This window comes from Hydra vulgaris, chromosome 02, assembly GCF_038396675.1.
Source record: "Hydra vulgaris chromosome 02, alternate assembly HydraT2T_AEP".
Taxonomy (NCBI): Eukaryota; Metazoa; Cnidaria; class Hydrozoa; order Anthoathecata; family Hydridae; genus Hydra; species Hydra vulgaris.
The window spans coordinates 52165438-52177882 of NC_088921.1; the positions used below are offsets into that span (position 1 = coordinate 52165438).

The following is a 12445-nucleotide window of genomic DNA, read 5'->3' on the forward strand; positions in this document are numbered from 1 at the left end:
CGCCTCCTTCCTTACCGTGATGCGAAATGTCTAGAGTTCGTTTCGAACCTGGATCTCCTGTTTCTAAAGCAAGCGCTCCATCCATTGCCCCACGACCGCAAATAATAGCAGTTAATATTAATAATAATAGTTAATATAAGTGTAACTGTTTTTTAATTATTTTAATAAGAAGCAGAATAAAGTGTTTTCAAAGTTTGAGAATGAATTAAAAGCATTTATTTAATAAATGATATTTTTTCATATTTTATCGATTAATGCGCGTTTTGCAGATGGACTTATGGACCCAAATACACCATGCACAAAACATTTATTATCAAAAGCTTTTCCAATTGGTTTGATAATTTCGATTAGAGGGTAGGTGTGAATTGATTTGAATGAAATCAATACTGGAGTATGTAAAGACATTTTAACTTTTCCAGTAAAGCATACGGCTTGATACCCATTGCTTTTATAAGAGTTTTTTTATATTAGAAAGGAAGAATCGGTTAGTTATTAGTAAAATCCAATTGAAATGATTTTGACAACTTTGAAAACATTTGAGAAAATATTCTGTTTAACAAAATAGAAAAGAAACAATGTTTGGAATAAGTTGAAGTATGTAAAGTATGTATGTAGATTTACCAAGACTTGTCTCAGTTTTAGACGTGTATGGAATAAAATTAGATATTTCATCTTCAGCCACAGGATTCATGTTGAACAATGTTTTGTGTTAAAAAGACATAGTATGTTAATAGTTTTCTTTTAAAGTATATTTATTATTGTTAAGGTTGTTATTAAAAGATGTTATGCAATATGCTGATAAATAACTGATTTTGTTTATAACAGATTTAAATTTTAAGAGCAATTCATTTTTTATTCACCCGTCCGCTCAAACTCATAAAACCAACTTTAAAGATAATTAAGTGCTTTTTATATTTTTTTACTAACATGATTTTTGGTCTGGTTTTGCCCGGTGTAGTATTTGTATATACCAATGCAATACAAGTTCATAAAATAGACTTCAAAGTTATATTTTTAGTTAAATCCAGCTTCTTGAATGTTGACTCGTGAAAAACGCTTATGATCATTGTTCAAGCAAGTTTAGCCCAGTAGTCACTAATTCAAGTACTACCATACCATTTTTAATCATAGTTAAGTCTAAATAAAAATAAGTTATAAATATAATAAAATAGATAAATTATTCATTTTTTTTACATGGTACAATATCTTGTACTTTAAAACTTGAAAATTAGATTAACAAAAGAAAACTAATACAAAATTAATAATACTTATAAAACTTTTGTAACTATAATAAACACGTTTAAAAAATGGAAGACAATTTTTAAACTCAATTGCACAAAATTTAGTTGCAAATAATTTGGGTTTTTATTTTGGTTTAATATTACAATTTTGTTTACGCCAGTATTTAAGTCTTAACATATCTGTACAAAATTCCATTAGTTGAGTTAATAAATTTATAAACAAGTTTAAACAATATTATTTAAGTTAAAACTCTTCATGGAGCAGTTGACCCATTTTTGTTGCTTTGCTTCCGACAAAAACAAAGTAGTGAGAAAGAATTTCTTTCACGGTCAGTTTTCCATCCTGAAAATAAGTTTGGATATATAATTAGGCTATAAAATATAACTCCATGTGTAATCATTAACAAATACTAATTACAAAATCTAAGTTATAAAATTTACTCCCTCTGTTCCGAAATACTATTCCGATTTGCATTCAACGTAAAGAATTATTGAAAAATAAATCATGTTATTTTTTTAACTTTTACATAATTTTCTTTTTTTTTGAACGTTTAATATGGAGTATTAAATGTTCAATGGTAAAATGGAGTATTAAATGTTCAAAATGATCACAAAAATTAAACTTTATGTAAAAAATTTATTTTTCAATAATTCTTTATATTGAATGCAAATCAGAAGTGTTTCTGAACAGAGGTAGTATTACGTAAAAAGTAACACACAAAATTCTGATTTATTTTTAATAAAAAGAGGTAACCTTTCAGTGGAAAAATAAAACAAACTTTTTTATATTTTCCAAAAAAAAAAAAAAAAAAAGCGTTATGAGGAAAGGAGATTGAATCTCCATATTTTTTTTGCAAAAAAAGTTTGCAAGAGAAAGAAAAAATACATAAAAAGGTTTTTTGAATAAGCTTCTATTCTTTATCCAAACCTCGTTATCATCTGCCAGGTCAATTAAATGTTTTGCTTCTAATTCTGCTTTATCATACACTTCAGGAGTCATCCACTTAATAACTTCGTACTAAAATTACAAAAGCAATAATTAATATAGCTATTGTAATATGCAAAAATGATAACTAAAAAAAAAAATAGTTGTCTTACGTGATCAAGTTTCCCGTCACCGTCTTGATCATAAAGTTCACGAAATTGCTTTTCGTAGTAAGCTCTCATGTTTGGCATATGTATTGAAGCTAATTTCAACAAAAAAAAAGTCAAATAAGGTTTTGAAGCTTAACTATCTATTAGGCAAGATAAAAAATGCTTTTTAAAAGTGATTCTGTTTTGGTTTTATTGTTTGAAATAAAATTACTCAACCCCTGGGAAAAACTGACTGGTAACCCTTGTACCCAATTACGCTACTTAAAATTAAATTAATAACTTAAAAATGAACAAAATTCGACAAATGAAACTAATAGAATATGTTATTTTACTAATCTGTTTAGAAAAAAAAAAGGCGTGTCCTCTTCAGTTCGGTTTTACTAAAAATAGCACAATCTTAAATGCAGAACTCGTGGAATTTGTGAAATATTTAAACATCCTTCTTAAAAGTTTTTTATATAAACGTCTGCATTAATTTGCCAGCAACTGCTCTTTAATGCTAAGATCGTTTTGCAAGTAATCTTTGGTGAACGTAGTTGATAACTATTTTAACAATCTATAAGTGTGTGTTGTCGAAATTTTAAAATTTTTGGCATTAATTTAACAGTTGTTTCTGAATTATTGTCAAAATAAACAGCCAGCCGGCTAACTTTACTTTTTTTTCGTTTTTGTGCCTATTTGTTTCAAATTTTTTTCATTTTTGCCTTCAGTCCATTCCAGTCCACTTTCTTTTTATATACTATATACAGTTGTTTTCGGGACATTTTTCACTTTCAAATAGTTATAAGCAGTGCTGGTTTTAGCACTACCAGCGCCCTGGGCGAGATTTCTACGCCCCCCTAGCTCAATTTAACCCCATTCAAAAAAAAGGCAAAGGGTAAAATAACCAATTAGTTTCTCCCCTTTATATTCGGCGCCATGGGCCATCGCCCAACCAGGCCCTACCCTAACGCCGCCACTGGTTATAAGTATACAGTTTTCCTTGTGTTATGATATTTTCATAAATCTTGTAGACGCGTTAATTTAGTTTTTGCGAATATTTTTATAACTAAAGTATCTATTTTTAAAGTAATCATTTTAATTAACACACTTAGTTTTTGTGATTTTATGTTTTCTAGTTTATATACACACAAAGACATGTGCTATTATTTAAAAATTTGCAGGTAAGTCATTGCACTTTTTAAAGTTTCATTTAGAGGGAATATCCGCTATATTTCAGAAAAAAAAAGTAAACTGAGAGAAATATTCACAAGAGCAGTTTGTTTACTCACCAAACAACTGGTCATGTTTATTATTTTATTTCTAAACTTTTAGACAACGCTCTATCTAAAACCACAACTAAAGGATTATGTGAATTGAAAAATTTTGAATAAAAAGATATGAAAACTCTCAAAGCCGGGAAGAAGCATTGATTGCATATGTTAATAAGAAACTTGGATTAACATTAACTTTGAAATTGGGCGCAAATAATTAAGGATAGTCAGTATTTGAAAGAGATTGTTAAACACATCATTGATGTCATATAACAATGGGTTTTCGACATAATGGAAATTATCTAGGAATATTAGAACTATTGGACAAGTATGATTTATTAGAATTCATTTATTTATAATATTATGGTGATTATAAAGGTGAATGTAAGGGTTAAGGAAAGTCCTCTTATATGTCCAAAACATTTTTTGATAAATTAAATCAATTGATGTCAGATAAAGTAAGGCAATCAATTCTAGATAATTTAAATAAAACAAGATGTTTGAGTTTATCTGTAGATTCTTTACCAGTTCTGTCACATGTGGATCATATAAATGTTATTATTAGATTTGTTTCATAAACTGATGGTCTCCCCATAGAAAGATTTTTATATTTATTCAATTGGAAAATCACACTAGGGTAAATATGGGAAAATTAGCTGTGAAATACTTAACTAGCAATTGTAAATTTGCCTGCAAGTGTTACTATTTACAAGGTCCCCCTATTCTTGATAGCCTATAGCCCATATAACCTAAATCCGGTCCAGCTTACCTGAATCAATATACACTCATAATCTGCTAGAAGCCTTCGAAACGAAATCTCGTTGGTACATCAATAAATGGGAAATATGGTAGGTACATCAATAAATGGAAAATATGGTAGGTACATCAATAAAATTAAAATATTGTAGGTACATCAACAAATGGAAATTACTCAGGTTTCGTAACCTCTGCTAATGGCATTATAATTCTTAGCTCCACCCTCTCTGACCTCCGAAAGCGTAATAAAATTTGTAATACATAAACAAAAGAAAAATTGAATAATAATAAAATTGAATAAGCATAAAATTGAATGCCGAAAAAACCGAGTTCTTGCTCACCATAAAAAATTAAATTAAAAACTGCACAACACTGAATCACCAACAAATAAAACAAAACAGTAAACTTAGTAATCTAGCCTTTACAGGGGGTAGTAAAAGTTTACTTTTTGCCTCATTTAATTGTTTAAACATTGATCATAGTATATCAAATTTATGGACTGCGTTCTAAACTTTAATTCAATCTGGAATCTGTTTTCTCACACAAGCTCTATTGTCATCTACGGTTATTTATAAAACCATGGCTGTTCTTACATCGATAGTCGGTCTTAAGCTTTGTGAATATAAATAAGTTTTAATAAAAAAGCTTGATTTTGTTGGAAGGAACGCACTGAAGTCACCCATAAACGCTTCAAAACATGGTAAAAATTACATTCATCCCTTATCTCATACCCAGGATATATCAACAATCATACGGCAAAACAAACTAAACTTATTTATGAAACAAACTTATCTATTCATCTATCGAAAAACAAAATATGATATTAAGTAGCTGTTGAAAAACCTTTTTATTAGATGGTGTCAAGATTTTGTACAACAGTCATGAACAAAATCTAAACAACATAATGTAAAGCAAAAAAAAAAAAAAATTGTTGTCTTTTCAAGTTTTAAAAAGTACTCTAACTCAAAGGAACAAAAAACAATCTTCAAGGATATTCTTTAAGAAAAGTTCAAAGATCATATTTCGAAAAAAATCTTAAAAAAAAAATTTCACTATTACGTTTATTATTTTCATATTACGTTTAATTTTAATGTAACTTTATTTACCTTACTTATATTATATAGTGGGTGTTTAACAAATATAATAATAATAAATAATAATAAAGCTTGTTAAATTAACTTTAAGTTGTATTCTTTAATGTTTCTTTTTTTTAAATAAAGCTTGTTGTACGGCACCAAGCATAATATTTTCAGTAAAAACCATATATTTTTTCTAGCTGAGTTAAACCGAGCTCTAGGACAAATGTATGTAGTTCCATAATTAATGTATTAGTGAAACTGACACCGCGACCCGTTTTACACTTTAACTGAGAATTCGAATTAAATTATCGCAATTTTTGTAAACATATCGTTACACATAATTTTTAGCCAAATTTTTGTTATACTTGTATATTGCAATAACTTGTTTTTAAGTTTGTAAAAATATTAAAGCTTTTTCTACTTTTGTTAATTAAACTCACCAATAAATTCTTCAAGCGAAAGTTTACCATCTTTATCTAAATCATATTCTTTTATTTCCTCCTGCAATAGACAAAAAAAAAAAAATCGAATCGTAAACATAATGGTGTTAACTTGATATAGACTAGGTTCTAGTTCAAAACATTTAGCTGAGCATTAATAAAAACATAATAATAAGTTAATAAGCTGAACTTTAAGAATTCATTTAACAAAAAATACAGAAAAATTACTTGGATTTGATAACTTTTGACTTGAACTTTTACATTTTTTAAAATATTAGACCTTGGTCATGTTTTTTATAATAGACCCTGGTCATGCTTTTAAAATTTTAAAATTTTCTACAGAAATCGTGCAGATAAATTTATTTATCATTGACAGTACGCATTATTTATGAATGATATATATATATATATATATATATATATATATATATATATATATATATATATATATATATATATATATATATATATATATATATATGTATATATAGCGAAATTAAGATATCTGACAATAAATAAGTAATTTTGATTTAGTGGCTAACTAGCGTTTGTCATAGACTTACAGTTTCAAAATGTCTAATGCAATCTCAGTAAGTGAGATTGCAATAATAAGACATCACGTAACTATTTTTGTCCGAATATTTTTTTAAACCATTTTATTAAAACAAATAATTGCTATATCAAAGAAATACGTGTATTTTATTAAAATGATGTTACCAGGGCAACTATTGTAATCATATGAGCATATTTTTTAGGAGATTGAAACATCGCGTATTCTTCCTCATTTAACTGGTTATCTTTATCTAAGTCAGCATGCTCCCAACGCAGCTTATCACGAGATATGAATTCTGACAAATGTTCTTTCATTATAGCAGTTAAAGAATCATTAGCTACATTTAAAGTAAGAATTAAGCTGTTTAATATTTATATTGCGTACATAAGATAAAACGTGAAGATGTAAAAATTTATCCTATTTAAGAAATAAAATTTTTTCTTTTTTAAAACTTTTGTAGCAAAAATGTTTAAGGGTTTGTTTACCAACAATACCATGGGTAGTGCTAGCAACGACCCCTAAAACAAGTAAATAGAGATTAGCTTATCAAAGAATTTACAAGTGAGTTATTACCATTGTTGTTTATTCGATTTTTTCCCCACTGATACTCGTCCCAGTCAATTTTACTGTTAAAGTTATGATCAACTTCATGAAATACAGCATCATTAAGTGAAATATCAACAAGAGATTCGTACTTATCTTGAACCCAAATCTTTAGCTCTTCATTAGTTATGTATTGATCTTTGTTAATGTCTATATGAGGCAGTAGAAGCCTAAAGAAATTATTTGTAGAAACCATTATTTTAAAAATTATTACTTTTGAATAAAAAGAAAAAATAACTAACCGCCTGTATAAAAAAACAAAACAAATACATGAGTTTAAAGTAACAAGAGTGAAAATAAAAAAATGCTTGTATTATAGCAAACTTTACAGAAAGTATTATTTCTGTTTTGTGACGCATATATGCAAAGTTGTAAGATCATTATTTCGATTCTTTCTTCTTTATTTTTGATCTCTTGTCTTATTTATTTTTCTTAATTATTTCTCAAATCTTTTGTTTTTATTCTTTCTCTTTTCCCCTGCTTTTTTTTTTCTTCGTCTTCTTTTATATATTTTATTTCCAAACCTTAAAATGGCTCTACCCCTTTTTTACTAAATTCTTCAAAAATCAATAAAATTGTCTCTAGACTAAGTTTACTGTTAATATATTTGATAAAAAAATTTTTTTTAAAATGCCTAAAAATAAAAGCTGTGCCAGAAAAAATCATCAAAAAGGTTTAAAATTTCAAAGTTTCTCAAAATTTATAAGTAGTATTTGAACCATTTTTTGACAGCATATAGGTAAAGTAGTAAAGAAGGTTCTGAAATAAAATCAAAATTCAAAAATGTACCTATCCATAATGGCTGACAATTCTTTTAAAAAATTGCATTAAAAAATCAGGTCATTTTGGAAAAATAAAGTGCGATTAAACAAGTTTTGTTTGTTTTAAATAGTTGTTCTTAGTTCAGAACCTAGTTCCAATATTGAAGGAAGGTCTGTTTTTCAAAATTTTAATTCAATCGGTTGAATAAAAGTACCAAAAATTGTTGTTTGAATTCAAGTGAACGTAACAAAAACTTATGTCTGAGAAAGATGAAAAATAAAATTAAAAAATGAAATAAATAGTACACAAATATGAAACGAGTGTGCCCTAGAACTATAAGTTTTACCCTCTGTCTCCTTTTTTTCTTCAAAAAATCCTTTTTTAGGTGCACTTTTAATTTTCTTCTCTGTTTTTCTATTTTTTGCTCATATTACTATTAATTTGCTTGATACAAGTACTGTCCTTTTTTGTTGCATAGCAGCTAAAGTATTTTCCTGCAGTCAGATTTAACAGTTTAAACACATTATTAAGTTTAATAACACCTTTGTAATTACCCATTGTATTTAATGATAGCAGAATATATTACTATTTCCAAAGCAGTTCATGACACAAAATGAGATTTTAACCATTTATTCCAAACTAATTGATTCATTTGGATTTTGGGTAAACCCATGTAAGCACTTTTATAGAAGATTTTCAGAGCCAAGAACTTTAAAGATACTTTCAACGTCTTCTTATATAGCTAAAAGCAAATTTAAATGTACTTTGCAGGTTGTACCTTCAAGTTTATCTTGTACTTGTGCCTTCAAATTTATCTCTTTGCCATTTACACTAGCTCTTTGTTGTTTTAGGGCAAAAACAATCTCGCGAAAACTCATTACAGCTCATATATTGACTTCTTAAATGTGTTTATTTTTTATCTCAGGAGAGGAGTAAATATTATAACTCCAATCACAAGATATATTCTAGTTTAAGGCTATGCGAGAGTCCCAATTTTTTATCTGGTCAAGACTGACGGTGACCTTGTCACCACAACTAGGCATCTACTTAAAAGTTGACAAAAATAACATTTTTGCAGTATTTCAAAGTGAACTATTATAAAGAAGTTAAATTCAACTTCGTCAACAGTTAGGAGTGAATCATCTAAACTGATTTTTGATGACAAAACAAACTATTTTTGGTTTATCAATTTGATTTATTGCAGTACATGTATATCTCTTAGATGTAAACTGTCTTTTTCTGTTTAATCTTATTTTATTTTTATTATTACCCATATTTAATAACTCTATAAACATATAAAGAATAAATGCAGTTATTTGTATTACCAAGATGCATTAAAAATATTGGAAGAAATCACTATAGCATCTGTGTTGACATCAGCACAACATTTGTACCTAAGAAGATTTTACATAAAAATAAATCAACAAAAAAATATTTAATCAATAAAATAAATCATTTTATTTATATTTACAATCTTATTGATACCTTAAGCAGGAGCAAGTAATTTATTACTGATAATGTTAGTACTGGATGAAGCTGCGTTTGAAAAAGTACGAGCTTCAAAAAATTCATCTGTAAAAGCAACTGAATCGGAAGCAGGAAACATTATCTACTCCAATACACCGCTCAAGATGAACATTCTTCATACTAATGATGAACATTCTCTTGTTTATTTATAGTTACTTTATTACTGACTAAGACTAGAGTTGGGTCAAACTCGACTTATCGAAAAGACTTAAGATCAAAAATTTCAAATCTTTTTTCAAAACATATCAAATCTTAGATTGATTTTAAAATTGTTTATTGTTAGGTGCAATGTATAGGGATCAACCTTGATCCGATGTATATGGATCAACGTTGACCAAATGTGTAACCCCATATTGATCCAATTTATATGGATTAATGTTGATTCAAAGCTTATAAACCAACGTTTATCCAATGTGTATCAATAAACGTTGGATTATATATATATACATATATATATATATATATATATATATATATATATATATATATATATATATATATAAATATATATATATCAACATTGATCCATATACATAGATCAATGTTGTGTTTGCATCGAGAAACAAGTGGATCAACGTTGTGTTTGCATCGAGAAAAGACAGATTTATAAGTATATACTTGTATAATTTATAAGAATTATTTTTCATCTAATTTCATTAGTTGATTATGGAAATAAATTTTGCTATCTCTCTCTCTCTCTTTCTCTCTCTCTCTCTCTCTCTCTCTCTCTCTTCTCTCTCTCTCTCTCTCTCTCTCTCTCTCTCTCTCTCTATATATATATATATATATATATATATATATATATATATATATATATATATATATATATATGTATATATTTATAGATAACATAATAATTTAATTTCGATAAAAATAAATAAAACGCTGTGTAAAATATAACGTTGTATCAACTTAAAATACAACGTTTTAACAACGTAAAATACAGCATTGGGCCAACTTAAAATACAACCTTGAATCAACGTAAAATATTTCACAACTCCGACTTAAAATACAATGTTGGGCCAACTTTTTTTTTGGTTGTTGGTGACGTCGCATTTGTAACTAAAATGATATAAAAACAACTTTGGCGGTTGATGTTGAACCAACGCAACGCGCAACATTGTTCTAACGTTTTATCAACGTGTGTGTGCTATCTTGGCTGGGAACAAAAATTTGCAGCCCTAATCCCTAATGTGAGAATAATGAGTTTAAAAAATATTTTAAATTACTATCTTATACTAAACTTAAATTCATCGACAGGTTTTAAATTTTTATTTAATAGCCATTTAGTTTTCATAAATTATGACATCATGTGAACTCATCATCCTCCTGAGATTGAAATTGTAAATTTTACATAGTCACAACTTTTGTTATGGACTAGCCAGAAACTCTTATTATTTGCGGAATTTTCAGACAAAAAGTATGAACTTCTGTCTGGTCTGCTAATTTGATATGTTTTTATTTTGATATATAAGTATAATAAATAATTTTTGGAAAAACTGTTATGTCTATTTTCATTGGACATACGAGCTTAGTTCTTCAATTGATCTATTTTAATTCTTCTTCTTTCATTTTTAAAGTAATTCTATATTGATCTTATTTTAAGGAATAATATAAACCTTTTAAGAAAAGTAAAAAGAAATTCAAATATATCAGAACTTTAGACACGTTAATTAAAATTATATATATTTATTTATTTTTAAAAATAATATTTATCTGGCTTTGTATGATAGTTAAGGTTATAATAGATTTGTATGATTTTTTAATTTTTTTTTTTTTACTTAAAGCGACATTTTTAAATTAACAATGAATTGTCTAACAAACCACAACAAGCAACAGTATCTATAAACTTTGTACAGTAAATTTATTTTTAACATTTTGATTTCTAAAGGTTTTTGATTTATACCTCAATCTTCGTTTGGATTCTTCTGAAGAAAGATTATCGTATTCTTTTTTAAATGCTCCGAGAAACGCTTCATGATCAGATTCCCTGTTATAAGCTTCGATCAAGTTTAAATAAAGAAAAAACGAGACACTCAAGTAAAGTTGTATTGTAAAGCTAATAACGGTTACCATAGTTTATTTGAGCTTCATACGTTAAAGCAGAATAACATACAAACTAACGTTATTTTTTTAAAAATCTTACTCAAATTTTTCAGCTGATAAAACAGCTTATTTCTACTTGAACAAAAACACAAATACAAACCTTTTTACTGCTATTATACAAAAACAAATATTAATTGCTATCAGTAATGCAAACATGCGGGTATTTTACATTCAAGTACTTTAAACCATTATGAAATTTCGGTCGAAGAAGAAGTAGAATTAGAAGTAGGTTAGAAGTAGGTATATTACTTGTTATTACAGATCTAGCTGATTTTTTGGCTGTCTTTGTTTAGGAAAATAATTGTTACCATTTTTTTTTTCTTGCAAGAAAGATTCTAAAGTACAAATTTACGGTTTATCTTCATCAACATTCATTGAAACAAGTTTAACTGCTCTTTTGAAGCAGTCATTAAATAACTGTTATGGATTTGATAAATACTTGGTACTGGAAATTTTTTCAAGTTCTTCTTAGAGGCATAGTCAAAAATAAAGCGCCGTATGCCATGTTGTAAGTGACGTAACTACGCTCGCTGTGCAAACAAAAAAAAAATTAAAGGGGGAATGAGGGAGGAGATAGGTAACGATTTTTACAATTGCAGAGAGAAATTCATATATAAGTTTTACTTTAATGCGAATACGATTCAAAACTAAGTTAACTAGTCATAAGGTTGTTTTTAGCAATTTAACTGATACAATCCATAAAAATGGTAAAAATTAAAAAAAATTAACTACCACGGAGGAATAATAGAATGGAGAGAAAACAAAGTCAAAAGTTGTTTAAAATTGTTGTATAGTTTTTGTTTTATAATTATTCCAGCCGTAAATCAAAATGGCGATTTTACGTTGAAAAAGGAAAATTTTGAAATGTAGTTTGTAACTTTTCTAAGGTGTAATCAAAATGGATTACTCTCTTAAAAGTTGACTGGAGAAGTTTTTAACAACTGTTCCAACTATTAAGTAATAACCACAACAAAAATCATGGTCTACATGAAGTAATCATTTTTTGAATACAGTAAACTCCCGCTTATTC

General features: G+C 27.4%; 1 protein-coding gene across 1 annotated transcript; it reads right to left on the reverse strand.

Moving 5' to 3' along the window:
* Positions 1 to 1268: 1268 nt before the first annotated feature.
* LOC100198810 (calumenin-B) lies at positions 1269 to 11433 on the reverse strand. The gene is made up of 7 exons (XM_065791337.1): positions 11216 to 11433; positions 6991 to 7190; positions 6582 to 6754; positions 5865 to 5925; positions 2340 to 2428; positions 2170 to 2259; positions 1269 to 1584 (listed from the first exon to the last, which is right to left on the reverse strand). The coding sequence occupies exons 1-7, from the start codon at positions 11383 to 11385 to the stop codon at positions 1486 to 1488; spliced, it is 882 nt and encodes a 293-aa protein (XP_065647409.1). The 5' UTR covers positions 11386 to 11433; the 3' UTR covers positions 1269 to 1485.
* Between the last annotated feature and the right edge of the window lie 1012 nt (positions 11434 to 12445).

Bases quoted from the DNA above. Each gene is read 5' to 3' on its own strand.
- LOC100198810 (XM_065791337.1), bottom strand. From the start codon at position 11,385: ATGGTAACCGTTATTAGCTTTACAATACAACTTTACTTGAGTGTCTCG. The intron at 2,429-5,864 runs GTGAGTTTAATT...TGTTGAAATTAG, and splicing joins TTCGCTTGAAGAATTTATTG to CTTCAATACATATGCCAAAC. The intron at 1,585-2,169 runs GTTTGGATAAAG...ACTTATTTTCAG, and splicing joins ACCTGGCAGATGATAACGAG to GATGGAAAACTGACCGTGAA.